At 36.0% G+C, this 20,884-nt stretch overlaps 1 protein-coding gene across 1 annotated transcript; it reads right to left on the reverse strand.

The window, feature by feature from the left end:
* Positions 1-615: 615 nt before the first annotated feature.
* Positions 616-18,593, reverse strand: RGS21 (regulator of G protein signaling 21; the record flags this gene model as incomplete). Its single annotated transcript, XM_079921891.1, is given in 4 exon segments — positions 616-819; positions 15,198-15,344; positions 15,348-15,364; positions 18,524-18,593. Coding segments are annotated over 4 exon segments (393 nt in total). The 5' UTR covers positions 18,549-18,593.
* Between the last annotated feature and the right edge of the window lie 2,291 nt (positions 18,594-20,884).

The following is a 20,884-nucleotide window of genomic DNA, read 5'->3' on the forward strand; positions in this document are numbered from 1 at the left end:
ACAGTTTGATCAATGGCATATATATATATATATATATATATATATATATATATATATATGCCATTTTTCTTTTTCATTAATCTGAGGGCTATACCAGTTTAGATAACCACCACATTATCAGATCCTGGTTGAAAAGGAATCGTTGATACACTAAATGAAGGGTTATGTTTTGGTTTAGAATTTCTCTTTTTACAGAAGTGAGGTTTTGACTAATGCAAATGGTATTTAAAATCATCTATATGATGCTAAACAGTCTCCCATGCAGCAACATGAAGATATATAGTTTCTTGAATTTATAATGTCATAAGAATATCCATTTATGGTTTGAGTGTATTATATGTCTATAAACTTCCTTTGTACTCTCCCAGTAGGAGATTTTTAAGTACCTGATAAAATAAACACATTCTAAACAAATGACTTAAACATTCAGGCTTCAGATATAAAATATTATTTTTCTATTGGAGTAAAACATGAATTCTAAACCCTAGAAAAACTTACATTGTGTTTGTATATTTAAAACATTCTAGCCTTGAAGTATAGTGATTGAGTTGATCTATCCTATCACTTGTTTTCCCCCTAATTATAATCTGATGGTTAGTTTGTCATTTACCTTCTTTATAAGAAAGGGAGCCATTTTTTATGATTTCCAACCTGTTTGCTATTTACCAGTTTCTTATAAATCTCTGACTTTAGAAATCGAGGAAAAGAATCCTTGGTCATCAGACTGTAGATCACCTGCTGAGCCTCATCAAAACATTTGAGAGTTGGTTCTGCGATATTCTTTGAGATGAAGTCCCTGGTACCGAAGTCAATGTTAATCTGTGGAAACAAATTTCATTGCGTTAGTTTAATCAAAGAACGCGTGGTTTAAACAGATGGTAGATACACATATGATTTGAATTTTTTTTCTAAACACAAAGTTAATCTGATCTAATCTAATCTAATCTAAACAGAGAGGTCACATATTCATTTTCTGGAATGCAGAACACATGTTCAGTTTAATTACATTTCCTAGGTTGAAAGTGTTGGCATTGACAGAGAAGAGGTCAAGCCTTATTTTGAGATTACAAAAAATGGCAAAGTGAAAGGCAAACAAGAAATTTTATGATTTTAGATTTCTTTTCCCTCCCATCCTTGATTTCTTTCTAGTACTTTGACCTTAATATGTAAAATGTACTTTTCATAGGCAGAGCAATAATTAGAATTTACTAGGTTGGCTTTCACCAATCCATTCCCATTCTCCATACCTCCCCGTGTTGCTTCCCATAATGCTGCTTTTCATCCTAATTTGTATTTCTTTTTGTTTGCCAAAATGGACCAAATAACACCCCCTTTCACAGACCACCATGCCTCCCATGGAATATACATATATACGTGTGTGTGTGTGTATATATATTCTTGTCCCTTGAGCACTACCACATGTAACTATTCTTAGCAAGCTGTAATAGAGATCTATTATATTGAACACGCCATTCACCTGCAAATCTGTAAAATGCCCCAACCTTGTGGAGATACTTGTCCAGTTCTACCCATATTCCAGGATATATTTTGAGAAGCAGAAAATTTCACATCCAAGTTGTTTTACTTAAACTGGAAATATTCATGAAGCGCGAAAGAGATTTGAATCTTAAAATTCAAAGCTCACCAAAGGCAGGTGCTATATCTGTCTTATTTATCATTTTATTTCTTGGCACTTAGCCAATTATCTGCCACATAATAGGCAGTCAGTAAATATTTGTTGAATAGAATTATAATGTCTCTTGGTAAAATGTGGGAGACTATAAAAATGCCAGAATTTGGGGGTCTGGTAAAAGACTATAAATAACAATTTATGTTTATTGAATTGAAGTTAAAAGATAGGCAGGTAGACCTTCAATCAAATCTCTCCTCTGCTACTTACTTGCTATTCATATGAGTAAAGCAAGTTCTACAGTTTCCTTCAATTTTTGATTTCTATGGTATAAGAGAGGATAATAATAACATCTGTCTTAGAGTGTTTTAAGGACTAAATGAGATAAGTAATATCAAACTATTTCAGTATTATTATTGTAGGAAAAGAACAAAAGAAAAAACCTTTATTTTGAAAAGAATCATCAAAGACCACTATTTGCTCACTGATATTTTCTTTCTTTAGCGATTTCAGCTACTCAGGGATCCAGATTACATCTGCTTTGTATTTCTTTGATCATCCTTTCAGGTCCTCCATCAAAGTTCCAGATGAAATGCTGCAACTTCCTCGAAGGAATCAATTTCTGCTTCTTCATACAGGAAGATGGTGTGGCGTACTGGTAAGATTTTAGAATAGTTTTCCAATCTGTGCTCTAACACTTATGATGTTGCTGACCTGGGGTAAGTTACTTTCATATTTTCAAGCTCTGCTTTTTTATCTTGAAGCTTGGCCATTCTTGACTGAGTGGTTGCAAGAATTAAAGTGAGATGATCCATAAAATCATTGATTCCACAAATATTTTGGGGTATGTTATGTGCCAGGTGCTTTCTATATTTGGGGAAAATACTATATACTTTCTGTGTAGTCTTAGTATTATACTAATACTATAACTAGTACTATTTTATATTTACACTTGAACGATGAGAAGAAGCAGGTTCTCTAAGAATCTGGGGAAGACCATTTCTGGCACAATAAACAAATGCAGAATCCCTGAGGCAAGAAAGAATTGGTTGTGTTTGAAGAGCCTCGTACCTGCATGGCAGGGGTGCCCGGTGTGAGAAAAAAGTTCCTGTGACCAGGTTGGGAGAGGAGGTCGAGGCCAAGTCTTGGGGGGCTTATGTGCTTTGGTAAGGGGTTCTTATCTTTCTACTAGAAGCAATGGGAAGACACTGAAGTGTTCTGAGCGGGGAGGTGGCATGATAACATGTCATGAATCTAGTATAGTGCCTGCCTCATGGACGGAATCAATGAGTAGTGGGTATTACCAAGATCTTGTAGTGGTTTCTGAACATCTAGTATAATCTGTTTCATAAATCCTATCTTGTGTTGTGGGGATATGAGAATATATGTTGCCCGTTTCCTCCTTCAACCATGCTGTTCGTTCTTTAATGGTGTCATCTGCAATTTGTTGAACTTTATATCCCCCATAAAGGTAAATATCGCAAGTTAACTCCTTTAGGCCTTCAGTCATTGGGTGAGTTTCCACTGATAGCAGGGCCAGTGTGTGCCTGGTGCAGAGTGCTGCCTTATTATTTTAATCAGAACTGAACACCTTCAGTATCTCCTCATTCCCTACTTAAAAAACCCAAGCCCTGATCTTGGCATTCATGACCTATACAATATGGTCCAAACCTATACATTTTTCTCCTCTCCGTGTGCCCTGTATCCCCACTAAGGTAGACACTGCCCCTCCAATTTCTTATATTTTGTTATGGATGAATATTTTCCCATACCATCCCAGTCTAGCTGAAAATCACTCCTTCTCACCTAAGTCTTTCACAACCTTTTATGTCCTTAAGACTACATTCAAATAGCATCTACCTTGTGAGGTTTACTTGTAGATTTTTCCCCCTTTTCTGACCTCTGAAAGGGCTTTGGGTTACTTAGATAAGATTGACATTTTGCCTGCCCCTCACTATGCCTTGCACAGTGTAAGGATTCAATAAATGCATGTTGTACAAACAAAGTGGAAAAAAGCTCTACATTTGTTAAAAATCATGGTAAAATTTTAAGCAGAACTATTCCATTTCAATATGATACTGATAATTACTATGATTTGTTCAGATACACTAAGCTTGTACTTCTGACTTATCCCTCTCACTTTTCTGATTTGCCTGTTTTCCTGCCAAGAAGCTGCCAACATCAGCTCTTGATAGCTAAGTGATGAGCAGAGACACCATTCCCAGGGGATAATCAGTAGTCTTTTGAAGCTGCGTCTTGGCAATTCAGTTTAATGTCAGTGACAAAATATCACACCCACGTGTTTGTATAAAAGTCATTATTTTCCTCCAAATTGTTCAAGCTGGAAACATAAGAATCATCTCTGCCACCTCTTTTACCCTCTGGTCTCTCTCCCTCGCTCTCTCTTTCTCTTTCTCTCTCTCTCTCTCCCTCTGTGTGTGTGTGTGTATGTGTGTGTGTGTGTGTGTGTGTGTGTATGTGCTTTCCTTATTCACCTTTTATTTTGTAATTTCACAATGCTGTTTTTCATTCTCACTCCTATCTCTCCAGTTTAACCTTTTATAATGTAATCTCTTCCCTAAACCATGGAATCTACCTCTTACCTGATACCCCCCCTTCTACACACTGTGGACAGCATTACTATATCAGTTTCACCAAAATATCACTTTCATTATATGAATGTTCAGCTGACAAGGCATCACTTTCTATAGCATAAAATTTAAACATTTTACCCTGGCATCTGAGCTTCCTCCTACCTGGACTTCAAAGTGTTGTTTTGAAATCATCTCCTACTTATCTTTGGTGATATCCACAAAGTTGGTCTACGTTCTGTTCCGAAAGTGAATTTTGTATCTAAAGCCCTCGTTTATGCTGTTTCACCATCTAAAATCCCACTTGCCTCCACAGTTTTATTCTGTACGGATTATCCTAAATCCCTTAGGATTCAGCTTAAGTTGAATATCCTCCAAGAAGCCTTCCCTGATCACAGACGGAAAGTCACTGTAATTTCCTTATCATCATACATTATTTTGATGTAAAAATCTTAAGAAATTTGATTTCTTGTTTAAACAGATTTGGATACAATGGCTTCTATTAATGTTAAGTATTCAATCTGATAATCAGAGAGAGAAGATTTGTCACTACAAAGGGAAATCAGTAGCCTGTGGCATGGAATTTACCTATCTTTTATCTGCTATCTTTTCCCTATTTTTTTCATTAATTCTTTTTTCTCTGCATGTCCCTCAAAGTATGAGCAGAGCAGATATGCATTATCTAAGTTCTTGGCCAAGTCTTCTCTTCCTGGGTTTTTTTCCTTGGTGACTGTGTCTTCTCCCATTTTCAAATATTTAAGCAATGTCATTATCTCTAAAATAACCCTAAGAATGTTTAAAGATGATTACTTTAACTGTAAATAATAATAGTTAACATTCATCAGATATTACTACTGTTGTGCTAAGTCTTTATATGGCTACTTTACACACACTTGTAAGATGGATAGTATTATCATCCCTATTTTTCTGGGGAAAAAAACCCACCTCATCTGAAAAAGTAGTTGTTTCTTGCTAGTCATTTCTGTAATTTATTCATTTAAAGTATTTCACTGAATGGGTGCTTAGGAATTACGCTAAGATCTGACTATATAAAGATGATTATGTTGAAAGTCAGACAAGAAGACAGATTTTGAGAAAGTAATCCAAAGGGAAAAATACACCTTCTGAAAAAAAAGCTTTTTGAAAGAAATGAGATTGTAAGCTGAGAATCAAGGTATTATTATGGGTATATAAGTTTAAGGAAGGGACTTGGACATGGGAGGGAAAACTGGAAGAAGCCCAGTGGGTTTTCAGGAGGAAAAGGGCAACAGTCTGGAAAGGCATGAAGGTCCAGACCACATAGACTTCTATAGGTCTTGTTAAATAATTTTTAATTAACCTGAGAGCAATGAGGAGAATTTTAAGTACAGTACTGATAATAAACACATGTTTGAAAAAAACATATCACTGGCTGCTATATGGTATAACAACTAGGTGTGGATAAAGGGAAGAAAAGTTAGGAAGTCATACCAGAAATTCAGGTGGTCAATCATGGTGGATTAGGCTGGGTCATGTCACAGAGAATGAAGGCAAATGCATAGATTTCAAAGGTATTTAGAAAGTAGAATAGATGGAACTTGTGATTGAATATTTATGAGCTGGGATGAGGAACAAAATCTTTAAGGATGACTGGATTTTAGAAATATTCTGAAGAATGAGATGACAGAGTGTTGATGGGTTGGATAAGGCATGTAAGCAGAAGAGAACCAAGTATGACTATCAGCTATTTAGCCAGAGCAAAAAGGATGGAGTTGCCATTAACCGAGATGGAGAGACTCAGGTAGAAGAAAGGTTTGAGAAGAAAATTAGGACTCAGATTTGTTTAAGTTTGAGATGCCCTCTTAAAGCCAGAGGGCTGGAAGAGATCACTGGGGGAGTAAATGTAAGCAGATAGTAGAGGAGAACTGCCTCCTCTCATGATAGTGTGTGCTGGGTTATGAGTAGGAACAGCAAAATAAGTTGTTAAAGAGTGGTGAAGGGGCTTCCCTGGTGGCGCAGTGGTTAAGAATCCGCCTGACAATGCAGGGGACACGGGTTCAAACCCTGGTCCGGGAAGATCCCACATGCCGCGGAGCAGCTAAGCCCATGAGCCACAACTACTGAGCCTGCGCTCTAGAGCCTGCGAGCCACAACTACTGAGCCCACGTGCCACAACTACTGAAGTCTGCGCACCTAGATCCCATGCTCCACAACAAGAGAAGCCACCACAATGAGAAGCCCGCATACCACAATGAAGAGTAGCTCCCTCTCGCCACAACTAGAGAAAGCCCCTGTGCAGCAACGAAGACCCAACACAGCCAAAAATAAATAAAAATGAAAATAAAGAAATTTATTTTTATAAAAGGGGGGGAGTCAGTAAGAGACGAAGAAATTGAGTCCTAGAAGCCAACTGAAGATAGTATTTCAGTTAAGAGAGGGTGATCACCGTTGTTAAATGCTCCTGAGGAGTCAATCCGGGTGAGGTTTGAGAATAGTCTACCCAAAGTGCCTTGTCTTTTCTTCTTGACTTCCCTGAAATTTCAGTATCAGGACAAAAGTGAAAATATTAGGCCTAATATATATTTTGACATATACATTCCTTTAATATAATCACTTTTGAAGGCATGTCTGCGAACTGCACCCCCAACTTTGCATTTATCTCAAATTTGACTTTTGGCTGAGTTGTATCAATTTCTATCTCAAAAAGTAAGAACAGAGGAGATGTTAATCTTGGAGTAGTTTGAAGGCAGACATCTTATCAGGTGGTAACCCTCTAGAGATGCAGACCTTCCAACTGTGTGGTCTTGAGTCCCTCCTGAGCTGCTTGGGAATTGCAGGGAAGCTTAGCCTTGTCTGAGGATCTCAAATTAGTAGGTCCAGAGCATGGGTTGAATGTCGTATTGACTGATGAAATAAACACAGTTATATCTATATTATTTACCGATGTGAATAATCACTTGCATTTTGTTTCTACGGATACACTTAAGTTTCAAGGATACTGAGAAATACCTTTAATTTGCTTATTTTTCAAAAGGTCATGAATTACCTTAGCTATCTGAGACCACTGCACTGCCAATCTCAGAAAACAAGACTTAGGCTTGTGATTCTCATGGAATGACAGCTGAGATGTCATCGCAGCTGTTTAGCAGCTTTTAAATCCTGTCAATTTTGAAAAGGCCTTGACACAGCTGACATTGACAACAATCCATTGCATTAAAATGACTACCTTCTGACTGGTGTTTGTGATGGTTGTTTAAAAACGATATTATTATAATGAGCCAGAGATATTTTAATACTCAGGTGATTTTGATAACTGCAAGTTATGCAAGCCAATTCCTCACTTCTATACTAGCAGTTTTAAATTCTTTTGGCTTCCAACAAATTATTTTAGCAGGAAGAATGCATTTTAAACTGTACCTTTTGGCTCTCTTGTGACCCTGAACTGTGCTTTATATATTTTTACATAATTTGAATGAAAAGTTCTCAGTTGAGCTCTCACATTCAAATGAGATAGACTTTTCCTCATTTAGAATGTATAGTGTAGCAGGAGACTGTCATTATGCAAAAAGTGTGTGCATGCATATGTAAAACGCCTTGCTCAAATAGGGCAGGCAGCTTCCTAGACCTCATTCACAACAGAGCTTAAAAATTACTATTCAAATTAAAGCTGCCTATAATCATGTTTTTGGTTACATAATTCTGTTTAATCACCACTAAAACCTCTAGTATTACTTCGTTTTTGGCATCATTAAACGCACACGAATATCCTGAAATATATTCTCAAGGGCGGCTACAAAAGTTGAAAATAGCCAAGTTTGTAACGTCAAGAAGGAATCCGTCTTGCACAGGACTGTATCCTTTTGTTATGATTGGTTTTAAAGACAGAAATAAGTGACACGAGATGGGAGGCAGTACTAATACCTTAAATTGGACAAGAGAAATGGAAAAAATAATCAAATGTATGTGATCATAACATATAAAAGCATGATGGATATGGATTGTTAAAAATAGATGTAGATAGCAAATGTTATCTGGAGCAGCTGAAAGAGAGTCAGATTGACTGGTTTCCTTCACCAAGCCCATCATGCTAATCCAAGATTAAGTAGTGCAGGGACATGTGCAAATTCAAAAAGCAATAGCCAGGACATGGAAGCAATCTAAATGTCCATCAACAGAGGAATGGATAAAGAAGATGTGGTACACATATACAATGGAATATTACTCAGCCATAAAAAGGAACAAAATTGTGTCATTTGCAGAGACGTGGATGGACCTTGAGACTGTCATACCTAGTAAAGTAAGTCAGAAAAAGAAAAACAAATATTATATATTAATGCATATATGTGGAATCTAGAAAAATGGTACAGATGATCTTATTTGCAAAGCAGAAATAGAGACACAGACGTAGAGAACAAAAGTATGGATACCAAGTGGGGAAGGGGGAATGGGGTGAATTGAGAGACTGGGACTGACACATACACACTACCATGTATAAAATAGATAACTAATGAGAACTGACTGTATAGCATGGGGAACTCTACTCAGTGCTCTGTGGTGACCAAATAGGAAGGAAATCCAAAAAAAGAGGGGTTAGATATATACCTATGGCTGATTCACTTTGCTATATAGCAGAAACTGACACAGCAGTGTAAAGCACCTATACTTCAATAAAAAACAAACAGCTGAGCATTTTGTTTTTGAGTTGAAATGCAGCAATCATTCTTTCAGAGGGCCAAAATGATACTGCAGGTTATTAGAAGAAATATTCCTGCCACTTTGTTTTGCTTTATAGTTTAAGAAGTTATACAAATTAGAGGGTATATGAGAAGAGAAATACAGCTTTTGACAGAAAGGAAGATAGACTCTGTGTGACAAGATAATTTTATGTTTTTGCCTTTAGCGTAAACACCAAGGTTCCCAGGCTGTGTCATGAACATTGAAAATAAGTGGTAGATCTAAGAAAGGAGTTTAACATGTAAAAGCCTGGGCAGAAGACCTATGTCCTCATGAGCTGTGTACCTTAATGACTGTAGGACCCATCATTTTCTCTCTAAGGCTCAGTTCATTTTTTCACCTGTATAGGGTAGATGATTGTAATGCCTCCCTAAGATAGTGAACATGGTGATCAAATCAGACAGTCCATGTAAAAGTCCTGGACAGATGTGGCTTATGGTTTCTTTAGCTCTGCTTTTCTTTCTTTCCCCCTCTCCCTCCCCCTTTTCCTTCTCCTTCTCCTCTTTCTCTCTCTCTCTCTCTCTGTCTCTTTCTCTGTCTCTCTGTCTCTTCCTTTTTAAGAGATCCCTTTAGTTTAAGACAAAATAAATAAGGAGCAGAAATCACTGGGTTGCAGGAGGTGCTCTTGCCTGCACTTATACTCCAAGGCACCCAGTACTAGGCTTCTTTCACTACTGGACTAGCCTTCTAGGCACGAGTGGGTCCTTTGGTTGACCTCCACTTCCACTACTATCATCCTTCCCTCCTCCCATTTTGTCTTGTTTTCATCTACACTCAAATTTCTGACCAAAGCTTACTAATTAACTTCTTTTGAGGTACACTTCCTGATCCCTTAGACTTGGATTTTTCTGTTGCATGAGACTACATCACCTGTGTTTCCCTATCTCAACACTCATGGAAGTTTATTGTAATTACCTTTTTATACTACAGTTTCCCCACCACGATGGTTAGCTTTATTTATTCAGAGACTGTCTTTTTCTTAGTGGCACCAGCAAGGTGCTTGGTATGTGATAGACACCTATCTATTGATTAGTGTACAGAAACTTAGGAAATTAATAAACAAGCAAACATTTTATCTGGAGGTTATTCAGTAGCTGGGGGGCACTGTTGGCAAGCAGCAACTTGTGGGGCAGGACCAAGACTCAAAATAACATCAGCACCTTGTGGAAGTGACACTTAAAAAATGCAAAGAAAATAGGAATACAAAATGGAAGATACAAAATTGGCATTCCAGTAATATCAGGAAATGCCTCTAGTTGCCCATGGGCTTCTCTCTACCAAGAATTCATATATCTATCTCTTCCCTCAAGACTCAGTTTAAAACTAACCTCATTTAAAATAAAGGCCTTATCTCAATATCCTGCCTCAGAACTATTCAATCATTATGTCCTTTTAGGTATAATGCAAACAATTTCACCTCTTACTTCTCTTTTTTTTTTTTTTTGGCACTTAAATATTTGTTGCTTTCCTATTTTTTTCCTAGAAAAAAATAGCAAAGTTCTAGAAATTAGAACTTAATTTAGTCCTAGAAATCAGTTCTAGAAATTTCATTTTTTAACCCAATTAGGTTGAAAGTTTCTTTTGAGCCAAACTATAGTTTCAACCTGTTTTATTTTCTTGGATTTTCTTATCGAGCTGCCTCATTCACACAAAACATTGCATTATACTTCTGTGTTTATTACCTGTTCTCTTGCCTAGACCCAGCTTCCCTTCCAATGGAGGGAATTTATCTAATGAAGGTGAATCATAGGCACAGAATAAGCACCTATTGATGTGAAATAAAAATACGAGTCAATAAATAACATTGTACTACAATAAAAATAAAAGCAAAAAATCCAGACAGGTATTTGAAAAAGCGTCCTGCACAACCCATTAAGACATCTTTTCCTTTATGACTGTAGTTTCTTCTGTTTCATGTTATGATGTCCTCACATTTAATAAATACATTTAGGAATTAAATATTTTATACTAATATTTTTTACTTAAGAAACTGCCAATGTATTGGTTCCTGGATTGGTCATACTATGAAGTTAAATTTATATTAAGTTTTCAACATTACAATGTAGTATGATTTGGAACATTTTCTAATCTCACAGAATGACAATCAACATAGTTGTCTCTTTAATCACATATTTTCCATCCTGACCAATTTTCTTTCTAATATAAGGGAGTGATGATACAAACATAATGTATATAAATGATATAAATAAAACATAAATACTTAAAATATGTCAGTGTCTTAGCTGAATATAAAAATATTATTTAATTTTTTGAAGATTTACATTCTTTTGAAACCAAGTAATATTTTTTTGAAAATTTCCAAATATTATGAAATTAGTGGTCCGAATTGAAGGAAGAATAAATACAAGTTTAAGAATTCTTTTTCTTTGCCACTCACAAGTTCTTACTGTGTGCAAAGTAAGCCCACTTTAAAATATATATTGCTTATCTAATAATTTTCTCATTTTCAAATCACTTAGTCAAAATATCTGGCTCACAGTTATTTTTTTTTCCTGCAGTACCTTCTGAAAATATTTCGGTACAATCCATTCAATGAGTAGCTCTTTCTATCTGAAACTAGTGATTTGCTGTCATGTTTTTCTAATTTGTGTTCACATATATACGTTTATCAAGTCTTTTGTGGCTTTTCCTCAAGTGTTCTTTGAAGTTAGTTAATGGGTGTTTTCCGGTAGATTCAGTAGCACTTACAGTGACTTGTGTAAAGAAAAAAGGGATTAACAGTAGAAGCTAACACAACATTGTAAAGCAACTATACTCCAACTAAAAAAAAAAAAAAGGATTACACTTTTTAAAACCTGTTCTGCCCCATGTAGACCCTAGACACTTGATCTCATTCATCATTCTCATCTCTCCTGTGTGGTTGCTACATGCTTTTTCAGAGATACATTTTTAGATGTAGAAACTAAGGCTCAAAGGGGTGAAATAGATCACCACAAGATTACAGGATTTGAATCTGTATCTCTAACCTTCAGGTTTTCCACTGCATCACATGATTAGTGTAGAAACCAGAGAGATGGTAACACTGTAAAGGAGAGGGCATGAGGTCCAGTGCGATTATTATTATCTCTCATAGAGACCTGAAATTTCAATTTTTGTGTGCAGTTTTGCCTATTAGAATAGGAAACTGAGAACCATTATTAACATCAATTTATAGATAGGGATCATTTGGTAAATTTAGTATATAGTCTAATTGTAAATTGTCTATTTGCATCAATTAACAATTATTGTCATGCTTGCAACTTTGTAGGTGAGGAAATAAAGACATAAAAAGTTGAAAAGAAACTAAATGGGATTTAATAGACATCTGGATAATGTGACCTTGTCATTGTTCTCTGTTTTAGGGTTTTCTACCAAGGAAATTGGTTATAATTTTGATTCTTTATGAGAGTCAGTTTTACAGCTATAATTGAATATAGAAAAATGGAGAATACTGTCATATGAATCTCATTCTTGAATTAATTTTCCACTTAGGAAAATCATATTTTCCAACCTCCATATCAAATATACCACTTTGTAATGTGAAGCCCACCTACTAGATAAATCTAAGCTACTTCCCACCCTCTCTTTATCTCTACTGCTGCCTGGCCAGCCTTATCCCCCTGCTTCTTGTTAGCAGTATCCAAATGCTTGTGATTTCTGGAAAACGCTAGGGAGCTTTGTACATCCAGGCTGCACACTGTGCCCGCAGTTTGAAATATTCTTTTTTCATTTGCTCTCTTGATGAATATTGCTTATTTTTAATGACATATCTTTTTCATATGTGAACCACCTGGCAAATCGGTCCCTAAATTCTCCAGATAGACTTAATCGCTCTTTCCCACTGTGCTAATAACAAACTTTAATTATTTAAATTATTAAATTGCTTATTTTGTATTTGACTGTTTTTTATCACATGTCAATCTCCCCTTCTACTCTGTGACTTCATTGTGGGAACAGGCACTCAAAAATAACTCCATTTAATGAATCATACTAACAGTCATATTATGTTTAATGTGTAACTGATGGACTATAGAGAGATACCTTGAAGACTGCAATTGGTATATAAGAGACAAATGTACTTTAGTAATTGGAATTGGAAATAATTAATGGCAAATAATTGGGAAGACAATGACTGTTGTAAATGTATATACACACTTCTTTGTCTTCAATGAGAATTTTGTCATACCCAATAATAACCTCTTTAGACACTTCAAGGAGACAATGTAATCTATTATTTGAAAAGCAGCCATAAATTTAATTATATTTCATGTAGTAAAAATTAATTAGATGGACAAATTATTAAAAAGTATGAAAGTTTTATGTCCTAAAATAGTAGCTGTACTATTTTTTTAAATTATTACCATATAAATTTATTTTGGAAGGGAAGATTAGGAAAAAAACAAAACTATTTTGTCCAAATTGATAATTTATTATATATTGTAACTTTGAATCCAGCTATAATTAAAAGATTACATTTCTTACTAGAAGATTTTTTATACATAATATTTGAGAATGTTGTCTTAAAATAATCATTCAGTAGATGGATTCATAAAGAAGAAAAACATCTGGCTTTCAAACCAATACCACAATAAGTAGGATATGTCTAGAGTTGATTTCAAAGCCTTTTAGGGAATGAGACATTAATCAACTTGACAAATCTTATATAATACATTTTCAGGTTTCTGGAATTATTTATTGATTTTTAGATAGTGACTGGGAAATGAATGTTGAAATAGCTCCACAGGAGTTATGTTCTTTTCTCTTTCCCCCTTTGAACTTCAGGCTAAGCTTCAATTGTTTCACATCTCTGTGATGTTATACTTTACCAATATATGCTACAGTAATTAATGTCCATCTAAAACTTGAACTATTGATACGGCAACTTTATGCCCTAGATTTTCGGAAATGTTTGCCTTTCATCTATGCTGTCCTCTGTTCTCACTAGTACAATAACTTCTCATACCATGAATTTTAATTTTGGATTAGAGAATTTAGTAACTGTCACTTAGGAGGATATCGGTATTTCAACTCTAGGGAAAGATGATGACTTGTGCTAGTGGTTTATGTTTGGTGCTAGTAGTTTCATATAGGTTCCTGTTTGCTGCTTATGCATTAAAACTCTCTGCCTATGTTATATTTAGTGAGGAATCAAAGAAGTTTTAAAATATATATATAGTTAAACATTAAGGGGGTATGCAGAGATGATCATGGTCTGGCTCTGGAAATGAAGTCAAATATAAATGAGATGTTACACACATAAAACACTTTATGGGGTCTATTCTTGGAGTCATTGCAGGTTTCTCTCTAAGGCCCTTTCTACATACTTGCCCCTCAGCCCCAGCTAGTGATCTAATCTTTATATCAGAATGGCTCCCCTTTGATAGTTTAATAAGGGAAGACCTCTGCCCCAAGAAGGTACTTAGCCAGAGGGGCTAAGAGGGCCCTGCCCCTCTGCTGGTTTCCCTGGTAACCGGTGAGCCAAGCTGATGGCAATTCCCCCAATAAATGGTAACCTCCCTATTCCCCCCCCCCCCCCGCCCCGACTCCCCTGCGACGTCGGCCACCACGTCCTGCCCGCCGTCCACCACACATGGTGGGGTGTCGCTCCAGGACCTTGCTTCAGACATTTAAGCTCCGCCATCCATTAAACCATTGATGACTCTTTCGCTGAGTCCGGGCTCTTTCTTTTGTCTTGAAGCTGGGCAAGTGCAGGCCTCGTAGGCCAGCGGGGTGCAGCCCAACAGCCATCAACGAAATAAAGGTAAGCAAACCCCTCTTTTGGAAGGGAAGACATTATTATATGCTGTTTGTCGGTCTCCAAAGTACTAAATGTAAAGAATTTACACTGTTGGTTAGTAGTTGTTTTTTCCCTCACATACATACCTTTTTGATTTTAAAAATTTTATTCCAAATTGACCTCCGTGGTTTACAAAAGGGAAAATGAAAGTGAATTTGAAATCCAGCAGCACGTTTAAGTAGGATTTCTGTAGAGCTGTTAATTTTTGACATATTAGACTATTTTTAAGAGCCTGCGTGTCGTGCTCAGAAAACAGAAACCTTTAAGCACATAGAAGGTGCTTTAAAATATTTGCTGAATCAGTGCCAGAGGATCACGGTAAGGAACTTCTTTTTGAATTTACCAACATTTTCTGTTTGAATACATAGTGACAATTTAATTTCCCTCAAGATGGACTTCGCGCCTTTCAGTGGGGAGCAGATTTGTTAGCAGATAAATATTCACTATTGTGGAATATTTCACCCACCTCTTCAGGGGCATCAGCTTCAATGAATTCAGAATAAATCATCTTGGCTTTGGAAGCAATTTTTTCTGCACTTTCTGTTTTCTTAAAGTCTTCACAGGCAAGCCAGAGCTCAGCGTTTTCTTCACTGAACTCTGATTTTAGGAATGTTCAAAAAGCATCTAGACCAGCTGTAAGATATATGAGAAAAAATTTGTTATATCACACAGTGCAGTCATACGAACAAAACAAGTACGTTGTATAGGGTGAGCATTTGAGGATTCAGTGACAAATATTTATCATCCCTCTAAATATAACATTTATATATTTTAGTTTTTAACTTTAGAAAACTTTATTTTGGATCAGTAGTCATAAACATAAAACATTTATATCTGTATTTCTACAATTAGCATTTTTTAAATTGAATAATAACAGGTAGTACTTGAAGTCTGGGATTCTCATAGGTCCCACCTCTTTCCATTATCTTATTTTCAGCCAAATTTACACATTTATTATTCGTTGCATTCATAAATAAAGTTTGTGACCACCTGTTTAGACTCTTCCTTTCTCTAGTTTCCACATTAAAATGTGCCCCGAAAATGTGCCCCGAAATCTTCTTTGGCACTCCTAGAGTTTCTTTGGGAAGGTAATGCTTCTAATAAATCTTTTAAGGCCGAGGATGGTTAAGAGTGGGCCTCTACAGAGGTAGCAGGTTAGAAAGATTACTGTCAAATTCCCAGAGTTGCCTGAACTAAGCCAGTCCTTTCAGTTCGTGTTACTCAGTTTCAGTTGGAGCCTTCTGATGGCAGTGTCTGATCATAAGTGAGACTGTGTTTCTCTGAGGAGGAAACACCCTTTGGCGCATTTGTCGCTCAGAGGGATTTGCCTTCCTACACGTTGGTGGGTTTCTCTTCCACCTGCCATGTGGGCCCCCATGCCTGCGCTCAAAGCAGCTCCTCCCTGGCTGTGTGCTGAAGGGCTGACCCTTCAGGTCGCAAAGTAGAGAGAAATAAATTTATGGAGAATCGGGGGAAAGGAAAAATTGACCAGCAAAAAAGAAAATATCGGAAAAAAGTGTATGGGAAAGGGGCCTAAGTTAGCTGTTCGTAGGTTGCTGCAGGTTGGAAGGAAAGTGAAGATTAGTGAGAGAAAATAGAAAAGGGCTTCATGGAGCAAGATTAAAGTGTCTAAAAACACTATTAAAAATAGATTTAACAAGCTTTTAATTATTCGAAATAGAGTTGAAATAGCAGGTCACTGCAAAGGGTTTTCAGGTACCAATGAAAATTCTCAGTAGAAATATTGGAGAGTGTGGATGTTGTTAATATGTGAGCACTATAAAAAATTCAATTAACTGCACATTTCTTGCATTTAAAAATACATCTGAGAAGCTTCTGAGATTCTGTGACACATATTTGGGTTATAAAAATCCTCTTAGTAGCACAGTTAAAATTTTCCATGAGGTCCAAACAATGGTGAATTGGACAGGTCTAAACAGAGTTTAGACTAAAATCTATTTTATATAGGAGATTAAGCAATAATACTGAAAGAATATTGTAGATTCATGTCTGGCACTATTTTGTTTGTGTGTCCTTAAAGCATATGAAGCTTTTTCCCAGTGAGGGTTATCTCAGTGCATCCCAGAGACAGGAAGTTAGAGATCAAGAGACTATTGTTATTTTCTTCCCACCTGCTATTTTAATGCAGGGCTACATCAAACTAACAACCATTTCCTTCTTTTCTCCTCCTATTGCTCTGTTTGGACACAAGGGAACAGAATAAACAACTAAAACTGGGGCTAGTTATCTCTGTCTTGGACACACTATTGTTGAACTACTCATCTACCCTATACATACAATTTGAATGTTCATAGGATGTCGAGTGACTTTGGAATAATATGGTACATACAATCACTATCATGTCATCTGAGGACTCTCTACAGGAGGGAATGGCTACTGCTTAGGCACAGCAGGGGCTGATGGGTAGAATAGGTCAGCAATAGGTGGCGGAAGCCACACTAATACATGCGAGACATATCCTCAGGTCACAAGACAAGGAGGTCATATGGTAAGTCGTTTAACCGTTTAAAGCATGAAAAAGCATGAGAGCTATTTCTCTGGTTTCATAAAAAGCAAAAACCAAACAGCTTTGCAGATGAATCTATGACTTTTCTGCTTTATGCGGGAATGAGGTACAAAAATCCCAGGAGGTTTGCAGGTGGAAGCATTTGCCTTCATCTAACACCTTCCATGTCTCTGTTCTGCGGTGCTGTCCCAGCCAACTCTCCACCTGCAGATACCTTCCTGAGGCTCTTAGCAAACCTGATCTGTCCCGCTGGTTATGTATTTAAGGAAAAAAGAGACACGCCATTCGAAGCTTACAAAAATGCAATTCCGTATCTCTGACATCTTTAATATATGTCCTTAGTGGGATTCTAGGTGTATTGTGGATTATTTTATGTCTATGTTTTGGGAATTAGTTATTTGAGAATCATAAAATGAAAGTGTAATTTTGTCTGTTTCAGTCTAATTGTGCATATAGATAAACAGCCATGAAGAATTTATTCAGCTTTACCATGTTTTAAAATTTTCTAATATTCTGATATTTACTTTATAAATTTAAAGTGGAAATGCCATTTGATTAGAACAAACAATACTGCATTTCAAACATTTTCTATGTATGTCTATATAATGTCATTTCTATCCCATATGAAACAGAAATACTGCCAAGCAGGATTATGTATAACAAAAGCAGAATTCTACATATCTTTGTAAATGACTATTTTGTATTAAATTCTTAGATGTTTTATTTATAATTGACCAAAATTACCTTATTAAGCCATCATATTAATTGAAAATATATATCCACAATGTACATATTAATATATACACACACATTTAAATATGTTTTTGTATTCACTAAAGTAAGAACTCAATTGAAATAAATATTGATACTTAAAAAACTTTATTTTAGCCTGCAGGACATGAAAAACAAATGATTTATTTAAATTTTCAACTTTTCAATAGTTTGTACGTGTCTTTCAATTTGTAACAAAGGTAGTCATGATATACATCAAATGATAATGAGTCTAAGAAAATGACAACTTTATCACTTCCTATTTGGGATTTTCTTTTTGTTTTAACGTTTGGAATTTCTATCATCTTGTCTTATTCTGGACCCAACCTAATTCCATTTAAACTTTGGGCCTGTATAAATTTGTGTGAGTTTTGGGAATCTCATTCTTCAAATATTGATCAAACTCATACTGTATAACATGACTACAACTTTCAGAATTTAATGATTTTATTTTAATCATGGTATTTTTAAACCTATTATTAGTTGGATCTTACCTTGGTTGGTTAAAAGTGTATCCATATTTTCAGAACACACTGTTGTTTCTGTAGTTGGTGACCTGTGGAAACAGCATCTACCCTTGACAATAGCATTGTGATCTTTTTCTTCTATAACCTATAGTAATATTTGAGTTATGTGTATTTATTGAATTATATCATTTAAATTAGATTTGCTTCATGAATTAAACTGCAAAAGGTCAACGAGAATTATATAATGTTTTCCACAGTAGAGAGCAATAGCAAATCAAAGTGGGAAGTAATTTGACATCAGCAAATTATTAATCTGGCCAACAGTGTTAATAATACTTACAAATTCTTGAATTCTAATAAAGGCACGAGAGAGATTGCTCATTGTTCTACATAGGCTCGTGAATTTCTTCTCAGCTATATTAATTGTTAATTTATACGGCATTACACTAGTCTATTCCTGAGGAGTTATCATGATAGCAATAATGACGAATGAACTATTTTCTAAGTTTTCTCAGTATCCAGAATTGTCCATTTCATAATTATGCATCTTAAAAAAGTTTTTTTAAAGTTTTGATTAAGGATTTCTAACATGTGATGATTTTAAAAATGTTTATTTATAGTATTTTGAGAAGTTTTTACCTACTCTGAGACAGCCTTTATTTCTCTTTAGACTGGTATGCTTCCAGTTCTGGGTTGATTTATTTAAATCTAGGAATCAGTCAGGACAGAGTAATATCTTTTCCAAAGCAGTCAAAAAATTTATTGACTTAAGTCTTCTAAAGAAGGTATACTTTTAGGGATGTGATGTAGAAATAATAAATCAGATTTGAGATATAAACTTTCTGAGATGTAAATATATCATGCATTATTCCCCTTAATAAACAAAGATCCTGATGAAATAAGCCCCCATCCACAGAAAGCATCGGCTACCCAGAAGAAAAATTTTGGATAATGTAGCTGTGATGCGCAAATGACTTCGTTATGGAAAGGAATGGTCTAATTGCAGGTTTCTATTAAAATGATTGATAATAAAATAGAGTCTCCCATCCAGTCATTCTTATAAACTTTTGCATATCAAGGTGACTAGATGTATGTAGCATCTATGCTACATACATAGATGCTACTAGCATATATGCTAGTGTGACTCGATCTCTAAGCTTTTTTATTCTATTACTTTGTGTGATTTGCTGCAGTTTTCATCATTTGTGTTAGGAGTGACTCTGCTCCCTTCTGCTGTTGCAGTTGTAGTTATATTTTCAGATAGTAATGTCTGTCCTTGTAGAGGCTACATGGGGAGGCTAAGTTGACAGGGAACTCATCTTGCTACCTCCCATTACTCTTATTTCCTATCTCCCATTTCTTTTACTTTCTTCCCCAATGGCAGGCAACTGATTTTCCTGTCTCCCTTGATCTACTAAATCCTGGGGACACAAGGTTTCCTGTGAAGCCATTTTGAAATGTTTTTTTTTCATTCAAATGGACATTTTAAAAGATTTAGGTTGCATTTCCATCTTTCATAAATGCAGAATGGGACCCGACATAAGATCTAATTTTCTGTAGAAGAGCTTGTGTGCACTATGAAAACCGTTACTGTAAAATGCTTACATTATATTTCATGTGAGTCAAATATTGTCTTCTGTCAAATATTAGGGATTCTATCAAATAGTGCTAAAATTATATGATTGCTTAAAACGCACGTGTTTAAAATGTTGTGTGTATTTGTAGATTGAAATTTGGTGGTTAGCATGGTACTCAAATTTCTACTTAGTACCTGTGGAGTGTATGTCCATGAAGAGTGCAGAGAGTTTTGATCCCTAGTCTGGCCACACAGTACACCCATTCTGAATAAGGAACAGCCATCAAAGATAAACCCTGAGAAGTAGAATCTAGGCAGAATCGTTCAAGAATGAACATGTACTCCCCGATTTGTATGTAAGTTGTCTGTTGACAGGAAAATATGTTATTATCCAGCACCAAGAACAGCGTGTCTGGTTCAAGAAATATTTATTGGACATGTAAATAAATAATGACTGAATGGCCAAACCCCAAATAGTGGCAGGCATTAAAGCCTTCAATGGAAGCAGTGCAGTGACTTTCAAGATGCTGGTAGATGATCGTGATAAGAAGGTTACTAAAGGTGTAGTTGAATTGTGTTAACTTCAGAGTGTGTTTTGGGTGAGGAAAGAGGAGAAATGATGCCAAAGAATCACTAGGCAGCGACAGACCAGGGACCTCACTCTCAACCCTGAGCATGTGAAATTGGAGGAAATGGACAACATTCATTCTGAAGGCACCGAAGCAAGCCATGTCCTTCAGGGAGAGCCAGAGTTTGCTTAAGCCAAAAGCAAAAGGAATATTCAGGGAAGGACTTGTTGGATGTAAAGGAGT

The sequence above is a fragment of the Stenella coeruleoalba genome (assembly GCF_951394435.1).
Source record: "Stenella coeruleoalba genome assembly, chromosome: 1".
NCBI lineage: Eukaryota > Metazoa > Chordata > Mammalia > Artiodactyla > Delphinidae > Stenella > Stenella coeruleoalba.